Source organism: Salmo trutta, chromosome 31 (genome assembly GCF_901001165.1).
Source record: "Salmo trutta chromosome 31, fSalTru1.1, whole genome shotgun sequence".
Lineage (NCBI taxonomy): Eukaryota > Metazoa > Chordata > Actinopteri > Salmoniformes > Salmonidae > Salmo > Salmo trutta.
In genome coordinates, this window is record NC_042987.1 from 25,558,716 (window position 1) to 25,578,686 (window position 19,971).

At 40.9% G+C, this 19,971-nt stretch overlaps 1 protein-coding gene across 6 annotated transcripts; it reads right to left on the reverse strand.

Moving 5' to 3' along the window:
- Positions 1–364: 364 nt before the first annotated feature.
- On the reverse strand, positions 365–19,241 carry LOC115169828 (cAMP-responsive element modulator). Of its 6 annotated transcripts, none has more exons than XM_029725826.1 (8): positions 18,623–19,241; positions 10,438–10,580; positions 10,019–10,150; positions 9,209–9,300; positions 8,844–8,986; positions 5,993–6,172; positions 2,576–2,741; positions 365–2,219 (listed from the first exon to the last, which is right to left on the reverse strand). In XM_029725826.1, the coding sequence occupies exons 2-8, from the start codon at positions 10,552–10,554 to the stop codon at positions 2,075–2,077; spliced, it is 975 nt and encodes a 324-aa protein (XP_029581686.1). In that variant the 5' UTR covers positions 10,555–10,580; positions 18,623–19,241; the 3' UTR covers positions 365–2,074. The 6 variants fall into 6 exon arrangements, with proteins under 6 accessions (XP_029581686.1, XP_029581687.1, XP_029581688.1 ...); XM_029725827.1 differs by lacking the exon at positions 18,623–19,241 and adding an exon at positions 12,154–12,376 and having other exon boundaries at positions 10,438–10,575; XM_029725828.1 differs by lacking the exon at positions 18,623–19,241 and adding an exon at positions 12,154–12,375 and having other exon boundaries at positions 10,438–10,558.
- Between the last annotated feature and the right edge of the window lie 730 nt (positions 19,242–19,971).

Here is a 19,971-nt window from a genome sequence, read left to right on the forward strand (position 1 = left end):
GAACAGGTGAAACAGAGTGTAACAGTCTGTGTGATATAATGATATAACAGGGATGTTCCTTGGGTGATATTCTATTTCTTATATGCATTTCTGCTTATTGTATCTGATGCCTGGAGTATCATAATGAATTATGTTAGAGCGTCATGAGGATGTAAGGTGTAACACACTTCTGTTGACTAGTCTGTTGTGAAATGTTATGGTGTTTGAGGTGAAGATAAATGATGTTGGCTGGTATGTGTTCATTCTTGTGCTTGTTATTTCAGAGGTGAGCCCAAAGGCATGGTGTGGTACAGACTTCAGTCCATATAGTGTGTAGTTTTCTGACTGAGGATTAATCTAACAAATGATTTCACTGTAATTCATACTGTGGTATGGACATTTTATTAGAAATAGTATATTTTGACAATCTTGAAACATAAGAGGGATCAATACACATGAGGTGAACATCTGGTTTTAAGAGCTAACCTGTTTGACATACTATTCCATTCTATCCAAAACATTTACTGAGATCAAATTCATTTTACATCTCACCTGAATTGTATAACCACTGGCCTGACAACAAACATACAAAGGACATATACCTGTAAACAGAAAGGTTATCAGGAAATTAAAAGCAAGCGAGAGGCTGCAAAATCACTGCAAGCAGAACTGGTGTGAGGAAAGAAAACGAAGCTGCATCATCATCATCATCATCATCATAGTCAGGTCTGTGCTCTCATGGACATACCTTTTAAAACAGCACAGTCATGAACTATTTTTACATGCCAACTGGCACACTATTCCCTATTTAGTGCACTAATTTTGACCTGGGCCCATAGAACTCAGGTAGTGCACTATAAAGGGAATAGTGGGCCATTTGGGACATATCCGATCTGTTATGATCAACTAATTCACATAAAACGTTTAACGAGTATCAAAATATTCAAACGTCAGCTTATCAGCACTTTCAGTGCTTCTTTTGTACAGTACTGTTCCGAGACAGACAGATAAAGGGGACGACTGGTGAGCGATTCAGTAAACATCAAATGTAGCAATTTTGTGTGGTAAAGCAGAAGTCATTTCAAGATGGGCTTGGTGAGATAAGATTCCCCCAATGGCTAGAAATATATCATTATTTAATATACACTCATCCGAGGGCCACGCCATGTTTATTTTACATTGAACTGTGTTGTTTGAAAAGAGCAAGTGAAAGGCATATACTCACATCCTTGACACTGGGTCTTACACATTGATTCAGGTAACACGTGAAGTCATTAGACAACTCCGATTGACACTCAAACGGACAAATATAGAATTTCAAAACTCGAATGATTTCGGAAAGTGTATTTACTCATCACACTGTGCTGAAAGAAGAGGTCCATCTGATTTAACAAAGGTATGTTGACAACAGCCAAGGTGAGCAGAGAAGTACAGTAATATGAGAACTGTAGCTAGCAGTGACAAGTAAAGATATATATGTTAAGCCTGGTCCCAGATCTGTTTGTACTCTTGCCAACTCAAATGCTTTCATTTGCAAGCCAAATGTGATAAAGTAACAAGGAGTTGGCATGACAGCACAAACAGACTGGCACTCAGGCTAAGGTAGGTTGGCTTGCTGGTGAGTCTGCGTGCACTTAATGTGAACTTGCTGGCTGATAGTGAGGCTCTTTCGCAGCTTCTGCTTCTTCAATGCGGTGAGCCAGTGGTGGTGAGCGGTGTGCCTTCAGGAAGCATATCTACTTCCTCTTTCTCTTCCTCTGCAGGCTGGCATCTCATTGGCTGCCTCCCTGCAAACAGCAGAAGCAAAGGCGGCTGGGAGTCACTTGTGTATTCACATACAAGCGCGAGGACAGACAGGGGCCCTGTCCGGAGCAGGACTTGACTTCAGCCCAGAGAGCACAAGCCTATGACCACCTAACAACCTCCGTTGCAGCATCAAATTGACTGGGCCCAAACAAGCGGAGTAAACGAGAAACAAAGACAGTGAAAGTAGTTTTTGTCCCAGAGTCTTTCTTTTACAGCAGTCAATCTGTAAACTCCACTCTGCTTTCTCAGTAGGATCTCTCTCTCTCTCCTGGTACAAGGCTGAGAGCAGCTACTCATTCTTGTGGCAGTAAATGTCCTTTAGTGCTTTGAGTTCCTCAATGAGGGTCTTGTTTTGGTTTTCCAGCACGGCCACACGGTTCTCCAGACACTTGACATACTCTTTCTTTTTTTTGCGGCACTCCCGTGCAGCTTCCCTAGAACACAGAGGAAAAGAGACGGTCAGTGGGATAAACCAGCTCTAAGCACCAATCCAAAACATTTTAGAGACTTCCCATAACATCCAGTCATCCTTTATAGATAATCAATTATCAAAGGGGTGCTTTAAAATCTACAGGAAACTGAGAATGAGGACCATGAATGATATCGAAATCTGTTCCCCTTTTGCAGTTGTTGAACAAATTCAGAGCAACAGAGTAAAACTAGTATGTGTCCCAAAAGGCACCCGACTCCCTATATAGTTCACTACTTTTGATCAGGGCCTCTGGGGAAAAAGTAGTGCACCATAAAGGGAATAGGGTGCCAACTTGGGACGCACCTGTGTCTGTCTCACCTGTTCTTCATGAGGCGGACCTCCCTTTTACGTGTGACCTCCTCAGTGTGCACCGGGGGATTGTGCATGGACAGGGAGCCTGGGGACGCAGCCATCACCAGACCCTGGGGCAGGCCCGACGAGGTGGGCGAACGCAGCTGGTATGCTGGCATATCTCCAGTGGCAGCTAGGGGACACAGACAGAACACCAGGGTTAGTTTTAATAGGACTTCTTTTAAATAAGTTTATCACTTGCACAGACAGACAGGACATCAGAATTGGAAGTGATTAAGTAATTTATTCAAGCAAGGTGGTCACTGGAGAACAAATTCTCGCTTGCATTGACCACTTACCTATATTTAGCTCGCTGGGGCAAAAACCAAGTGCTGTATTTTTTTACTCCAGTCCTTCAATCACACAGATTTCTCATCTTCTATCTACTTAGAGGATAAGCGACCATAAATTAGACATAAACGCTGAACACATCATGTAGATGGGTCCATTTAACAACAAAAAACAACTGGCCACTTGTTTGTTGTTTTTTCTGTTAAACAACCAGACAAGCCCAGATTCCAACGGACCGTGAATTAAGCAAACCAAACCTAATTTCAATGATGTTATTTTTCTACAGACAGATTTAAGATCACAGCACAGGTGCCAAATTAGGGACAGTAGGGCCTAAGCACAGATCTAGCTTTTGTGTGGTTTGAGTACCCACATGAACAAATACTACAGTTTACTATAGAATACTACAGTACTTACTAATGAATTCTGTAGTATACTGTAGAATACTAGACTACACACTAAACTATCCCTTGATCATGTGTAGTACTTTCTATATAATGTTGGGGGGGGTTACTACAACTAGTCCCGTGTGGCTCAGTTGGTAGAGCATGGTGCTTGCAACGCCAGGGTTGTGGGTTCGATTCCCACGTGGGACCAGTACGGGGGAAAAAATGTATGAAATGTATGCATTCACTACTGTAAGTTGCTCTGGATAAGAGTGTCTGCTAAATGACTAAAATGTAAATGTAACTACCTCCTTGACATGTCTTTGTCAGACAATTATGTTAAGACAATCGTCTTTTCTGGTTACTGCCATCCAAGTGAAAGAGAGAAGACAGTAGCACTGGCTGTAGCCTACATTTCAGCCTATATTATTTGGTGATTCATTCATTTTTGGGTCAAATCTTGTACTTTGAAAACAATTTCAAAGTACAAAGCAGTCCTAAGCCGCGGTTTGATCCCCCATTCCCCCACTCACTTTCCATACTGTATCCCTCTTATCCATCTCCCAATCTACATTTCTGACCACTATCGGTCAATAAAAAAAAACTAGAACACAATACACGTATAAAAAACCCAGAAGAGAACACATGAAAGAGTATTTCCAATGTGCTCCTTGGTGTAGGAATGTGGTTCTGATCTGACCACTGGTATGTTGATAAATGTCTCTCTGAAGTGTTCTGATACTCCAAAGTAAATACAGGAGAAAACTATCCTTATATGGCAAGAATAAACACTTATTCAAAACAACTATTTTCACAACAAAACATTTTACTATTTTTTCATTTATGAATTTATAATAGCCCAAATGCCACCACTGCACTCGTGTTTGAACGCAAGAGTGAGCAAGTAACAGCTTGCAGATCTAAAGGGATAAACGAGGCTGAATTCTTCTCTCTCCTGTCGTTATCGGAGTGGATGACTAAGCTGGTAGCGCTGAAGCTGTGATCACTGCTCTTTCACTGCTCCCACAGAGGGCTCTGTTCTGTCTGGAATCACAGTATGACTCCCGGCTGACGTCAATGTGAGTCTCACTCGACAGTTAGCATTCTCATTTCCCTGGCCCCATCTGGTTCCAGGAAACCGGAGTGACGTCAACGCCACCCCTCCCCCTCATCTCCCTGGCTGCTCCAGAGAAGCGTTCTGTTTGTGTGTTTTAGGGGGCAAGCAGACAGACAGGAACTGGGTTGAGCAAGCTAACTAAACACTTACTGCCATGTTCGGTCAACATAATGCCTAGCTTTTCACTATAGGAATGTTGAATGGTAATTATACAGTACTCTTGTAACGTTTTCAAGTCTCAGAGAGAGAGAACTGTGGGCAGGATGCCTCTGTAGTAGCTATCTATTAACCTGAATTAGTAAGTCAGTGCACGTCATTCAGTTTGCTATTGGTTTCCTATGCTCTCTTAAAAATACAGTATCTTGAGAAAAAAATACTCTGAAACACAGCTTTTGAGGCTTCCAACTAAGCCAACTGCTATGACTTAATAACTGGTAGACTAAACACACTTTTGAATAAATTCTAAAAGTTCTGTAAAGACACTTAACAATCCAAACTTTAAAGTAATTACTCACAAGAAAACATGTATTTAGCCCTCTAAATACAGAAACAATGCAAGAACATCTCTGAATTGAACAACAATGCAGGTATACATTGTCTATCACTGCCAGCATGATACATTTAACTTGCTATAAAAGTGAGAAATACTGAGAAAGGAAAACCGACTAAAAGATAGTCACATACCTGATTCAGTCTCATCTCCAGTAACAGCCATATCTTCTACTCTCTAACAATCTGGGATCCACAGTATTACACACTTTCTCTCTCTTTATCTATCTGACTGTGTGTCTTTCTCTCTCCCTGCCTGCCTGCTCTCTCCATGGAGTGGACACCCATCAACTTCGCACAAAATTACAATTAAGGACACTGACATCACAATGACATCACTGGACCTGCTGAAGTCAATAAGACACTCTGCCTCTAGGCCCCTCCCCTGCTCTGCTCCTGGATCAAATGCTAAAGTGGAGCAACACAATGCAGCAAGATAGGGGAGGGAGGGTTAGCTGGATATTTTTAGACCCTATGACGCAACTAGGCGACGTAGAACAAACATTAGGATATTGTGTCAAAGTGACAGCAGTCGTACTAATGTGAGAACCCTGATTGAAGCACTCCCTGGGGACTCACTTTTACTACTTGTTATTATTATATGATTATTAAGCTTTTCATTCATTTCGCTAAAAAATAAGGTCAATAAGTTCAGCCTAATAAAGAAGTAGCCTTCCAGAATGGTTTTAAAATAATAAAAAAGAGAAAATGTTCCAGTTATTGGATTGATAAAAATACTGACATTTTACTGAAACCCCTCAGGGGAAAAAAGTGTAATTACTCTGGTAACTAACATCATTCAAATATATTCTACTGTTAAATCATAACACTGGTTCCATAGTAACATTACGAGGTCAACCAGCCAAACTTGACACTTTTTCGAGACAAACTAGTCAAGCTCCAGCCATTTCAAGAGCTTCCTTTTGTTAATTTACCAAATGAATGCAAACCTATGAATTGATGAATCACACTTTTCCCTACATAGTGCACTACTTTTCACCAGAGTCAAAATGGAGTTAATTTAGGTGCAGTTGTTCCTACCTTGTATCACCACCTGGCCACCTTGTACAGAGAAGAACTGCTGTCCTGAGTCCCCTGCCTGGGTTGCATACTGCAGGATCTGGGGGGTACCAGAGTTGGACATAGCCAGAGTCTGTACGCCCTGCAGACCCTCACTGCCTGGGCTGGCTATCTGGATGGCTCCCCCCTGGGTGATGGCAACTGAGGAGGGACACACATTTTTAGAAGTGATGGGTTACTCAGAGGTATATTGTGTATGTTTGTGTGAATCGTATTAAAAGTTATCTGACCAAAATATTGATAGTAAATGTGCAGAGCTAAAATGGAGTTTGCATTTCTGACCACTGCTACAAATAGCTGATTATCAGCTGCTTCTAAGCAAGATGTTTTGGTCCATTAGATGTTTTTCTTGAAATATAGGAAAGTACTGTACTTTATGGAAGGTAAGGTCACTGGCTTATTGATGCACAACTGTAACCTGGAGAATTTGGCCTCCACGATGAATCCTCCGTTTAAGATCTCTTACACAATAACACAAACTGGATATAGAAATGAATGTCAGGGTTCTCCCCAGGATCTTTTCAGAAGGTGGTGCTGTGGAGTACGGCACAGGGGAGGCCCGGAAAAGGGCCCGTGTCCCGCTTTGGACTCAAAAGTATGTGGACACCCCTTCAAATTAGTGGATTCGGAAATTTCAGCCACACCCGTTGCTCTAAGAACGGGATCGGCTAGTGCTGAAAAATCGTCTGTTCTCGGTTGCAACACTAACTACCGAGTTCCAACGTCAGCACAAGAACTGTTCGTCAGGAGCTTCATGAAATGTGTTTCCATGGCCGAGCAGCCGCACACAAGCCTAAGATCACCATGCGCAATGCCAAGCGTCGGCTGGAGTGGTGTAAAGCTCGCCACTGGACTCTGGAGCAGTGGAAACGCATTCTCTGGAGTGATGAATCACGCTTCACCAACTGGCAGTCTGACAGACAAATCTGAGTTTGGCAGATGCCAGGAGAACACTACCTGCTCGAATGCATAGTGCCAACTGTAAAGTTTGGTGGAGGAGGAATAATGGTCTGGGGCTGTTTATGGTTCGGGCTAGGCCACTTAGTTCCAGTGAAGGGAAATCTTAACGCTATAGCATACAATGACATTCTAGACGATTTTGTGCTTCCAACTGTGTGGCAACAGTTTGGGGAAGGCCCTTTCCTGTTTCAGCATGACAATGCTCCCGGTGACAAAGTGAAGTCCATAGAGAAATGGTTTGTCGAGATCGGTGTGGAACAACTTGACTGACCTGCACAGAGCCCTGACCTCAACACCTTTGGGATGAATTGGAATGCCGACTGCGAGCCAGGCCTAATCGTCCAACATCAGTGCCCAACCTCACTAATGTTCTTGTGGCTGAATGGAAGCAGCCATGTTCCAACATGTAGTGGAAAGCCTTCCCAGAAGAGTGGAGGCTGTTATAGCAGCAAAGGGGGACCAACTCCATATTAATGCCATGATTTTGGAATGAGATGTATGACGAGAATCACGTAGTGTATATACACTACCGTTCAAAGGTTTGGGGTCACTTAGAAATGTCCTTGTGTTTGAAAGGAAAGCAATTTTTTTGTCCATTAAAATAACATCAAATTGATCAGAAATACAGTGTAGACATTTAATGTTGTAAATGACTATTGTAGCTGGAAACAGCTGATTTTTATGGAATATCTACATAGGTGTACAGAGGCTCATCATCAGCAACCATCACTCCTGTGTTCCAATGGCACATTGTGTTAGCTAATCCAAGTTTATAATTTTAAAAGGCTAATTGATCAGTCTGAGATATGGCCTTTTCCTTGCAACTCTGCCTAGAAGGCCAGCATCCCGGAGTTGCCTCTTTACTGTTGACGTTGAGACTGGTGTTTTGAAGGTACTATTTAATGAAGCTGCCAGTTGAGGACTTGTGAGGCGTCTTGTCTATAATTAGATGCATGCATTAGCATTCTCTCAAGATGCTGAAAGAAAGAAATCCTATTTTTCCACTCCTGTTCCCAAGTCAACATTTAGCCTCCATTTGGTTTATAATTTTACTGCAAGAAATGCTTACTTCTGCAGGAGTTATTATTAAGGCTATGTGAGAGGTTATAGACCTACAGTCAGTGTCCAGATTTCAGTTTCCCATCTAAACAGTAGGTTACAGTTCCCTTGACATGTTATAGGCCTATTTGAAGTCCTGTCTTGTGACTGTCGAATTTGTATAGCGCCTCACAATCACACATAACATAGCTGGCACTGCTAACATCCTCTTTTACCACTTCACCAAATCTTTCCCAAACATGACTTTTCTGGCCCCCCCTTCTCTTCATTTTCAACTCTTCATTTTGCTGCTTTTCTCTTATTTAATTAAATGTCAATATTGTCCTCTTTGCATCTGTGGATCAACGTTAACATTTTCTGCAACGGTAACGTTTTCTGCCCGTTCCTAAAAGCATTTGGTGATAGGCGTGTAGTCTATTTGGTACGTGTCCAGTTTGGCCCTAAAGGTTAGGCTTACGCACTAATACCAGATAGCCTAAAATAATTGAAGAAAACCCTAAATTTAGCCTATAGATATAATTTGCACACAAATTATACATTTGTATTTTGTAAGATATTGTTTTGACTTTATTCAACCACACAATATTTAATAACCCTAAACCCGCCCACCCCTCAGATATACCTGCGGTTATGAGTCAACCCGTGCATCACCAACTCTTACATTCTTTGGGGAGAACCCTTAATGTCACAATAGTGAGTGCACGTCAACATTTTGACCGTAGTTGAATCCTAACTATGGCAACCTATTCCCTGTATGGTGCACTACTTTTGACCAGAGCCTAATGAAACTCACTGTATTGGCCGCTGCTGGTCTGATAGATTGAAGTTGGCACTTGAACTGAAGGGACACTGGAGGGTGGAACCTCATCTTCAGGTTTCTCTTCCTCGATTCTCGGAATTGAGGCGGAATCTGATGATAGTTCATTGAGGATTTTTCTGAAAGAAAGAGAAAAGCACGTAATAAACTGCTCTGCTTCGATTGCGTTGAAATGTCATTGCTTGTTTATCAAATTACATCTTGTTCCCTTTATAGTGCACTACTTTTAAACAGGGCCCATATGTCTCTGGTCAAAAGTAGTGCACTATATAGGGAATAAGGTGTCCTTTGGGCGGAAAAAAATGTTGTTTCATATTTGCGACGTTTTTATGTCTACCAACCGATAAGATGGGCGTCTTGAGAGAATCTCTCTTCTTTTCTGTGTGTCTGTGACTGCTGACTCCCCATCTTCAAGCCCAGCTATGGAGGTTATCTGGAGCAAAGGAAAACACTATGAAGTCTGAAAGTAATGCATAGATATGATCCCTGTGTAGGGTCACCTCCCTCCATTTAAAATACCTTACTGAATACTGAAAAATAAGTCATTCCCAGTGCTGAAAACAAATTCGGACAATAGTAGAAATTTCAGGTTGTTTCCTAAATGACACACTATTCCTATATAGTGCATTATTTTTGACCAGTGCTCTATATTAGGGAATATGTACCAGTTTGGGATACAGCCTCAAGTCCCTCTAGTCTTCTTGGCTAAATTCAGTCAAATCGGCATTGTGTTATTTTACTGAGTAGTTATTTTTCCCCATAGAAAAACCAAGAATGGTTTTGCATACTTGTAGCTATAGTTTCTTAGCCTGAGTGCCAGTCTGTTTGTCCCATCATGCCAAATTCTTGTCACTCTTTGTCATTCCAAACATGCTTGGTTGACAATGACAGCATTGAAGTTAGCAAAAGCACAAAGTTTAACCTTCATGTACACAGAATGTTGTATTGTGTCTGACTGTCTCTAAGACAACACACTGTCTGCTTTCATTAGACAAATCAGCACATGATGTCACCCTAGTGGTCCTTTACTCTCTAAATTACACAGAATCTGTCCCAAATGGCATTCTATTCCCTATATAGTGTACTACTTTTGACCAGAGCCCTGTGGGGGAATAGGGTGTATAGGGAAGGGATGGAGCTCTATTAGCTACCTGTACATTCTGCATCTGTGGTGACTGGATGACAGAGGCCTGAGGAGCCTGGATGACACCCTGAACATGAACTGTCTGCCCACTAGGTAACTGCACCACTGTCATGCCAGCGGAGTCTCCTGTTCCTGAAACCTAGAGGAAGACGAGAGATGTTCAATTGTTTTACAAGCAATTTAAACAATATTTGAGGAAAGTAAATTATCATCAGTACGTCTAAACTAGCTTGAGTGCCAGTCCGTTTGTGCCATCATGCAAAGGCCTTGTCAATTATTGTCATGGTTGGCTTGACAATGAGCAATGGAGTTGACGAAAACACAAACAGATCTGGGACCAGGCTATTTAGACCCCGATACACATCTGAATTATAAGAGTGATGATGAGTGACATTGGCCACAACACACACTTCACAAAGTATCTACCTGAGTGATTACTGCAGTGGGTGAGTTGGATTCACTCTGACTTAGATCTTCATCAGACAGAGAGTCATCAAAACGTCCCTCCTGCTTTGACGACGCAACCGCTGTGTCCATGGTCATCGGACTGGAAATGTCAGGAAACTAGGCTAAGCACAATTAAAATACAGTGAGCTCCATAATTATTGGGACAGTGACCATTTCGTTTTTTTGACTCTGTGCTCCAGCACTTTGGATTTGAAATTATACAATGACTATGAGGTTAAAAGTCAGCTTTAATTATTTGAGGGAATTTTCATCCATATCGGGTGAACCGTTTAGAAATTAAAGCACTTTTGGTACATTTTAGAGGACCAAAAGTATTTGGACAAATTCACTTATTTTTTTATTTAACTAGGCAAAGAACAAATTATTATTTACAATGACGGCCTACCCCATCTAAACCTGGATGACGCTGGGCCAACTGTGCAGCGCCCTATGGGACTCCCAATCACGGCCGGATGTGATACAGCCTGGATTCGAACCAGGGACTGTAGCTCTGAGATGCAGTGGCTTAGACCGCTGCACCACTCGGGAGCCAGACTTATATGTGCATTAAAGTAGTCAAAAGTTTAGTACTTGGTCCCAAAGTACACCAAGTTAGGTCTTCTCCTGTGCTGTAATCATATTGATTAAACGACGATACATACAAGTGTTTTAAATAGAGGCAAGGAATGCTTTAGTGTCTTCGCTTGCTGGAAAACATATGCCACAGAGGAGGCTGGTGGGAAGACCTATAGGAGGATGGGCTCATTGTAATGGTTGGAATGGAATAAATGGAACAGAATCAAACATGTGGTTTCCATTTATTTGATACCGTTCCATATAATCCATTCCCGCCATTACAATAAGCCCGTCCTCCTATAGCTCCTCCCTCCAGCCTCCTCTGGTATGCCATCAAAGTTCCAAGAGCTCTTCATAAAGTTCAAGTCAAGCATTACAAGAACACACTTCAACCAAAAGGTTGCTGTGATTGTGAATCAAATTAATGTATTCAATGCAATGTAGTGTTAAATATGACAGTTGCTATTGCTTGGACCTTAGTTCATATTTTCACATAACTTTCCCCCCCATGGCGCAAACAGGCGCCTGTCTGAATTCGAAATGGGAGGAGTGTCGGTTCTAAGCTGTCTGAAATGGTTAGTTTGTACCTTTAGCGAGGTTATTACATATGTAACTTTCTGCTACATCTTTAGCCATATTCAGCACCTAAGGATACATTGGGTACATTTATTAAAAGGTCTTGTTGACAACCACAATTTATTTTCTTCAGTAGCTGGCTAGCTAGCTTTTCAAAAAGAGAACGCGAATGGAGTTGCGTCGTTTAGCTATCCAGCTGTTCGATAGAAACTCCCACCGAAAACCATGAAGGGTGGTAATGTTAGCTTTAGATAATGTAACTAGCAGCTAGCTAGTAGCAGGGAGTTACAAAAAAAGTTAAGTAATAATATACGGTCACTGGTTGGCAAGCCAATTATCACTGTATACCATGTCAGCTAGCAAGCCAAACACTGTTGCATTTGTTTCTGTGCATGAAGTTGTTCAGCTGGCTAGCAAGCAGGAAGTAGATTCGACTGCGAATCGAAAGTTTGTCCATGCGTCATTGTAAACCGTGAACTTTCTGTCTTGTCTCTCCTTTTTTCTGAGCTTGTCCCGCGAGTAGGCTACAGTGTAATAACTTACCAAAGTTATAAATTACGTAGTCAGACTCGTCACTAATTATGGTAGGAGTGGATGGCTCGAGCCACGTAGTCCCCACGTCAGTCCTGATGATGCAGCGCTAAAATGTCGACCAAGCACCCGTCCCCTGCAGCTGAACACCACAGGGAAACTACACGTGGGAGGGACTTCAGTTACTCTACTCCAGTTGCTCTACTCTGCTACTGTAGCTAGATTGAGGGCAAATCATTCTGTTCATGTTTAACGTTAGACAACAATGCACTGAATAAACTAATAATCTTATAATTAACCTTTGATACTGTATATTACTAGCAATACTGTGAGTTAAAAATACTATAATAGTGTTTCGACCTACTCTTTGAAGTTTAAAGAGTTAGCCTAAACATTGTCATTATATTTTCCTTCTATCCCATGTGCACAGTGAACACTTAACATTGATACATTGTTCATATTTTTTTCAGGTCATGTTGTAACTTGTAATGTAGGCCAAGAGTTGCCTGGCTACCCAAACTTCAGTTTGAGTCATCAGGCAAAGTTTACAGTATTTCAATTTTATCTGGATGTGCTATCTAGTGGTTGTAAATGGGAAAAAACTCTGGTTTGAAATGTATCCATTTTTTATTGATTTAACCTTTATTTCGATGGAGTCATGCTGAGTGCAAGGTCTCTTTCTCAAATGAGCCCTGCATACACATAAAACATCAATATACACATTACATTTTATATATATATATATATATATATATATATATATAAAAAAAAACTTTATTTATCCAGGACCCATAGGCCTCTGGTCAAAAGTAGTGCACTATATAGGGAATAGGGTGCCATCTGGGGCATACACAGGTACATCTTCCTAGACAGGAAGGGAGTGGTAAAGGTGGAGGAGGGGACAGAAGCCAAGCTGTGGTCAGTGTTTTATTTTCGGAATTTTGTAACTGTGGTTTGGGAAGCCAATGCCCTCCCCCCAACACAACACAAGCACTGTTACGCACATAAACACACGTGTAACCGATGTAAAATGGCTAGCTAGTTAGCGGTGGTGCGTGCTAATAGCGTTTCAATCGGTGACGTCACTCGCTCTGAGCCCTTGAAGTAGTTGTTCCCCTTGCTCTGCAAGGGCCGCGGCTTTTGTGGAGCGATGGGTAACGATGCTTCGAGGGTGGCTGTTGTCGATGTGTGCAAAGGTCCCTGGTTCGAGCCGAGGTAGGGGCGAGGAGAGGGCCGGAAGCTATACTGTTACACATGCACATACACACACTTGAAGGGACCTGGCGGGCAATACTTTGCCCAACTATTTAATCATTTTATGTGCCGTAGCCTAATATATTTCAACATAAGGGCGCTACTGTAATGACTTTGTTCTTTAACATTAGCTGGCTTGGTGTAGGAACAGTATGACCTGACCTGGCATAAATGCCACAATATGGTGGCCTTGGGGGGCCAATGACAAAAAGTGTCTTTCCACAGAAAAGGATAGGTAACATATGGGTCCTGGTCAAAAGTAGTGAACTATATAGGAAATAGGGTGCAGTGGTCTAAGACACTGCATCTCAGTGTAAGAGGCGTTACTGCAGTACCTGGTTCCAATCCAGGCTGCATCACATCCAGCCGTGATTAGGAGTCCCATAGTGCGGCGCACAATTGCCCCAGCGTCGGCTGGGCTAGGCCGTCACTGTAAATAAGAATGACTTGCCTAGTTAAATGTAGTGCACTATATAGGGAATAGGGTGCCATTTGGGATGCAACTATGTAGGGCAGTGTCCAGATGGTGAGTCACCAACAACAGCAAGGGGACAACAGGATGTACAAAGAGCAACAGCAGGGGGTAACACGACCCTCAATGGACAGCTCTTATCAGGAAATGATTATATTAAACAATTTCCATGATTTAACATTACATTGAAATTTGAGTAATTAAGCAGTTTGTCTTATCCAGAGCAACTTACAGTCAAGGAAAAACAACCACATTTCACAGTTATTGCAAGTAGACCTTACTCAATATCTGCTATCAACAGAATCAGTGGCAGGAAAGTTGTCCTCATGCTGGCCTCATTAACACTAACACTATCCTTTCTTAATCTGGTTCCGGCAAAAGGCAAGTTTCCTCACTACATTGTTCGTTGCAACGTCATCTCACCGAGTCTACCTCTACACAAAAAAACTCTCACAGGAATTAACTGTTTTACATTTTGCCCATAGATAACATTTAAAAAATACTTCATGTTTTACAAAATATCCTTACATAATGGAATTTTGTACTTTGTCTCTAGAAATGGATTGGTACATTTTGTGTAGCGGCATATCTCAAAATACTAGTAAAACAAACAGTATAGTATAAATACAGTATAATGGGCCTATATTTATAAAGGCTACCATTCATTACATAGCTATACAAAGAATATGGGTATTGAATGAAAGTTTGTCAAATGGCACTGGTTTTTAAATAATAATTTTTCAAACTTACTTAGATCTGCATTTCAGCCAAAGCAGAACTGCAATTATCAACAAGAGACACAAGTACTGTTAATCCATGATGAATTATCTGTTTATTATGTGGAACTGTTGAAATAAAAGAAATGGATGGGAAAAAAACTGAAACATCTAAAATATATAGAATGCATACAGTTGCAGTTGGAAGTTTACATACACTTAGGTTGGAGTCATTAAAACTCGTTTTTTAACCACTCCAAAAATGTCTTGTTAACAAACCATAGTTTTGGCAAGTCGGTTAGGACATGTACTTTCTGCATGACACAAGTCATTTTTCCAACAATTGTTTACAGATAGATTATTTCACTTATAATTCACTGTATCACAATTCCAGTGGGTCAGAAGTTTACGTACACTAAATTGACTGTGCCTTTAAACAGCTTGGAAAATTCCAGAAAATGATGTCATGTCTTAAGAAACTTCTGATATGCTAATTTACATAATTTCAGTCAATTGGAGGTGTACCTGTGGATGTATTTCAAGGCCTACCTTCAAACTCAGTGCCTCTTTGCTTGACATCATGGGAAAATCTAAAGAAAATCAGCCAAGACCTCAGAAAAAAAAATTGTAGACCTCCACAAGTCTAGTTCATCCTTGGGAGCAATTTCCAAACGCCTGAAGGTACCACGTTCATCAGCACAAACAATAATACACAAGTATAAACAACACGGGACCACGCAGCCGTCATATTGCTCAGGAAGGAGACGCGTTCGGTCTCCTAGAGATGAACGTACTTTGGTGCGAAAAGTGCATATCAACCCCAGAACAACAGCAAAGGACCTTATGAAGATGCTGGAGGAAACAGGTACAAAAGTATCTATATCCACAGTAAAACGAGTCGACATAACCTGATAGGCCGCTCAGCAAGGAAGAAGCCACTGCTCCAAAACCGCCATAAAAAAGTCAGACTACAGTTTGCAACTGCACAAGATTGTACTTTAGAGAAATATCCTCTGGTCTGATTAAACAAAAATAGAACTGTTTGGCCATAATGACCATCGTTATGTTTGGAGGAAAAATGGGGAGGCTTGCAAGCCAAAGAACATCATCCCAACCATGAAGCACGGGGGTGGCAACATCATGTTGTGGGAGTGCTTTGCTGCAGGAGGGACTGGTGCACTTCACAAAATAGATGGCATCATTAGGGAGGAAAATTATGTGGATATATTGAAGCAACATCTCAAGACATCAGTCAGGAAGTTAATGCTTGGTCACAAATGGATCTTCCAAATGAACAATGACCCCAAGCATACTTCCAAAGTTGTGGCAAAATGGCTTAAGGACAACAAAGTCAAGGTATTGGAGTGGCCCATCACAAAGCCCTGACCTCAATCCTATAGAAAATCTGTGGGCAGAACTGAAAAAGTGTGTGCGAGCCAGGAGGCCTACAAACCTGACTCCGTTACACCAGCTCTGTCAGGAGGAATGGGCCAAAATTCACCCAACTTATTGTGGGAAGCTTGTGGAAGGCTACCTGAAATGTTTGACCGATGTTAAACAATTTAAAGTCAGTGCTACCAAATACTAATTGAGTGTATGTAAACTTCAGACCCACTGGGAATGTGATTAAAGAAATAAAAGCTGAAATGATTCATTCTCTCTATTATTCTGACATTTCACATTCTTAAAATAAAGTGGTGATCCTAATTAACCTAAGACAGGGAATTTTTACTAGGCTTAAATGTCTGGAATTGTGAAAAACGGAGTTTAAATGTATTTGGCTAAGGTGTATGTAAACTTCGGACTTCAGCTGTATATTTGATTTAAAGTGAAACGCAAATTAATCTTTATCTCATCCCGATCGATCTGTAGAGGTTCGGGTAGACTGCTGTGCTCCACACAACATGAGTAGTTGTGTTTAGAACCAGAGATGAAGATGGTTTTATGCACTTGGTAAGTTGAATCATGATTAGGTAAGATGTCTGTTGTCACATGTAGAGAGGTTGGCTTCCCATCCAGCTCCCATTTAACAGAGATGTCCTTGGGGTAGAAACCCGCTACCAAACACATAATGCCTGGTCTTCTCCAGTTCTAGGTCTAATGACCACTTCAGGACGAACTGTCAATTCAAGGACCGAACATTACAATACAAAATCCCATGCACTCTGCAAGACAAAGTGAACTTCCAAATCATTTATTTCTACAATCATCAGTTTTGTCCACTAACCATTGCCCACCTACTTATAATTGTGGATACAATACAGTACTATAGTATACAGTATTGTACTATACAAATCAGGAATTAACTTCAAATTTTGCATAAATATCCACATTCATATACAACTGTGGCTCAGTTGGTAGAGCATGGTGTTTGCAACGCCAGCATGGTGTGTGCAATGCCAGGGTTGTGGGTTCAATTCCCACCGGGGCCAGTACAAAAAAAAATACATTAAATAAAATGTATGCATTCACTACTGTAAGTCGCTCTGGAGAAGAGCGTCTGCTAAATGACTAAAATGTAAATGTAAATATATTGCAGTGTGTATGTACAAAGGTTGCCAATGCTGCCAAACGGGTCATACAAGAGAGTTATTTGTTCCTACGTTGTTCCGGTGTCATTCCACTGAATGTGGTTGGACCATCACACGTTGGTATGTCTCAGATTATTTGATTAGCATCATACAGTACAGTTAGTTTGAATGCCATAAGACAACCGTTGGTGTAACTAGGCCTGTAATCGGAGATGGGCAAAGATACATTCAATATGTCTTCTTACAAAATACCCTAAAGACCAACATATCAAAATAAACTACAAAATACTGGTACCAAAAAAAATGTATATAGGAAATACATTTTTAGGAAATACATTTATAAAAACAACCTGTCTATGACCCTTGGCTAACACGTTGAACACTACCAATAGCCCAGACAACTGGCACAGTTCATAGTCTTTTGTGGCCCCTATTACTTGAGATTTGCTGCCTTGGTGTTAGAATTGTAAAAAAAATAACTCAGTCCTTTTAAATACAAAATGACAAAATACTAAAAAGTTAGATGTATTTGAAATACTTACTATACTAACACAAAAACTGCCCATATCTGATCAAGCCAAAACTAGATCATATCTGCATGTGAAGCCTTGCTGAACTCTTATAGCAATGTACAATAGCTCTCTATATATTAATGTCATGCAACTGATATTAAAAGTTGATCGCTGTAAGAGTATTTTTTATTTCTATTTTTTACAAATCTATATCAATTGAACCAATGCATGGTCAGAGACATAACATTTAATAAGTAATCTTACCTTTTCTGTTGATGGCCATCTTACTATGTGTGTACAAGTTCTTCAATCTTGGAACACAATCACGTTTCACATACAGCAAATTACTTTGGTTCCAAAGTTTATACCCATCCAGAATGGTCTTAATTGCTAATGCCATTGCATGAGGAACTGAGGGGCTCCAGAGCATGCTGTCATCATCCAAAGAGAGACAGAGTGTATTTCCCATTGACAGAGAACTTGTACAGTCCCCTCTGGGTTCCATCATGGTCTAATTCACAACCATATATTAACTGAAAAAGTGGACCTTAAGAAAAAAAAATGTACGTACATACTACATAGCAATAACCTTTCATACATGACACATAGGCTACATGTTACATTCCTGAGTCATCTGTTTATGTTCTTACTGTGACAAAAATACAATATAATATGCCTACACAATGTGCAGTATATGTAATCAGATAATTATTGTCAATCTACCATTTAGTAAGGCGATGGATTGGGGCTAAGGCCCTGCAGCCGACTAATGTCCTGTCCAGGGACTTGTACTTGTACATCAAGCTGCCTCACGCTACAGAGGCCCTGTGGGCTGTTCTGGCTCAGACAAGGCTTACTTACATTTACATTTAAGTCATTTAGCAGACGCTCTTATCCAGAGCGACTTACAAATTGGTGCATTCACCTTATGATATCCAGTGGAACAACCACTTTACAATAGTGCATCTAAATCTTGTCCAAGGCTTACTTACTTACCATTAAATCCTAGAGTGGCATTTGCATGTCTTGTGAAGGATTGAAAGTAGCCAGATTTAAGACGAGTGCAGTCCTTAAGGTCCAGACAGAGGTTAGAGAGGCAAAGCGTCTCAGGGGACTGGAAAAGTCTCTTACATTGCTGTTATAACTAAACACTCTTTGGTCATCCAGCATTTCATAAGAGCTGTACTCTGGTAAATATCCATGTCTGGGTGCAAACATCACATATATAATCAAACTATGGTTTCCTAGATGAGAAGGGTGAACATGTTTGTCATCAATATTCCAGGGTCGTGGTAGCACAATATGGTCTGTCAATGCACTAGCAGGATCATGCCGTTAGTCAAGATTAACGGACAGGCAAATTGCTTCATGCTTTTTTTGTATGTAATTTAAATAAGTGCTCTCCAGTGTACAACTACAAAACCAGCCTGAATAGTCATTCGTCTCTACAATGGGGAACAGGCACATGCTAACGTTAACTGTTGGTTTCACAGAACAACAGCTTATTAATAACCACTTTATGATTGTTCTCAACAGAATTTCTCTAAATACTGTTATAATAATAACAAATCACATTTAATCCAATATCTGTTCGGTTTATAAATTATATCAAATAGCCCCAAAAAATTTCTAACAAACTACTAACCAAAACCTCAACGATCAGAGAAGCCATATCTTGGACTTGTTTGGCGGTGTCTGGAATTCGCTCAGAAAGAAATAGGCGTTGTCCGACATGTGACCGAGAGGAAGAGGTGAAGCGAGAGGCTTTACTCAGCCCAAAATCTGTCGATAAAAATAAGCCCACGCCGTGAGACAATTTTGTACGGAGGTCAATACAAGTGTCGAATTTAGTCAACAAAATGTTTTATTGCTCATTTGCTACTTAAGGTTTATTTGATCAAATAGAAGCGAGGCTTATTTGATTGAATAGAAGTTCATAATGGTTATGTTACAAATGCCCCATCTCAGCGCTAGAGGCGTCACTACAAAAACCCTGGTTCAATTCCAGGCTGTATCACAACCAGCTGTGATTGGGAGTCCCATAGGGTGGTGCACAGTCAGCCCTGGGGTAGGCTGTCATTCTAAATAAGAATTTGTTCTTAACTGACTTGCCTAGTTAAATAAATATCAGTGGCACTTTGACAACTTTGAAAAAAAAATACTCCATTTTTTAAAAATTTAACTAGGCAAGTCAGTTAAGAACAAATTCTTATTTACAATGATGGCCTACCCCGGACAAACCGGGCCAATTGTACTCTGCCCTATGGGACTCCCAATCACAGCCAGATGTGATACAGCATGGATTTGAACCAGGGACTGTAGTGACACCTCTTGCACTGAGATGC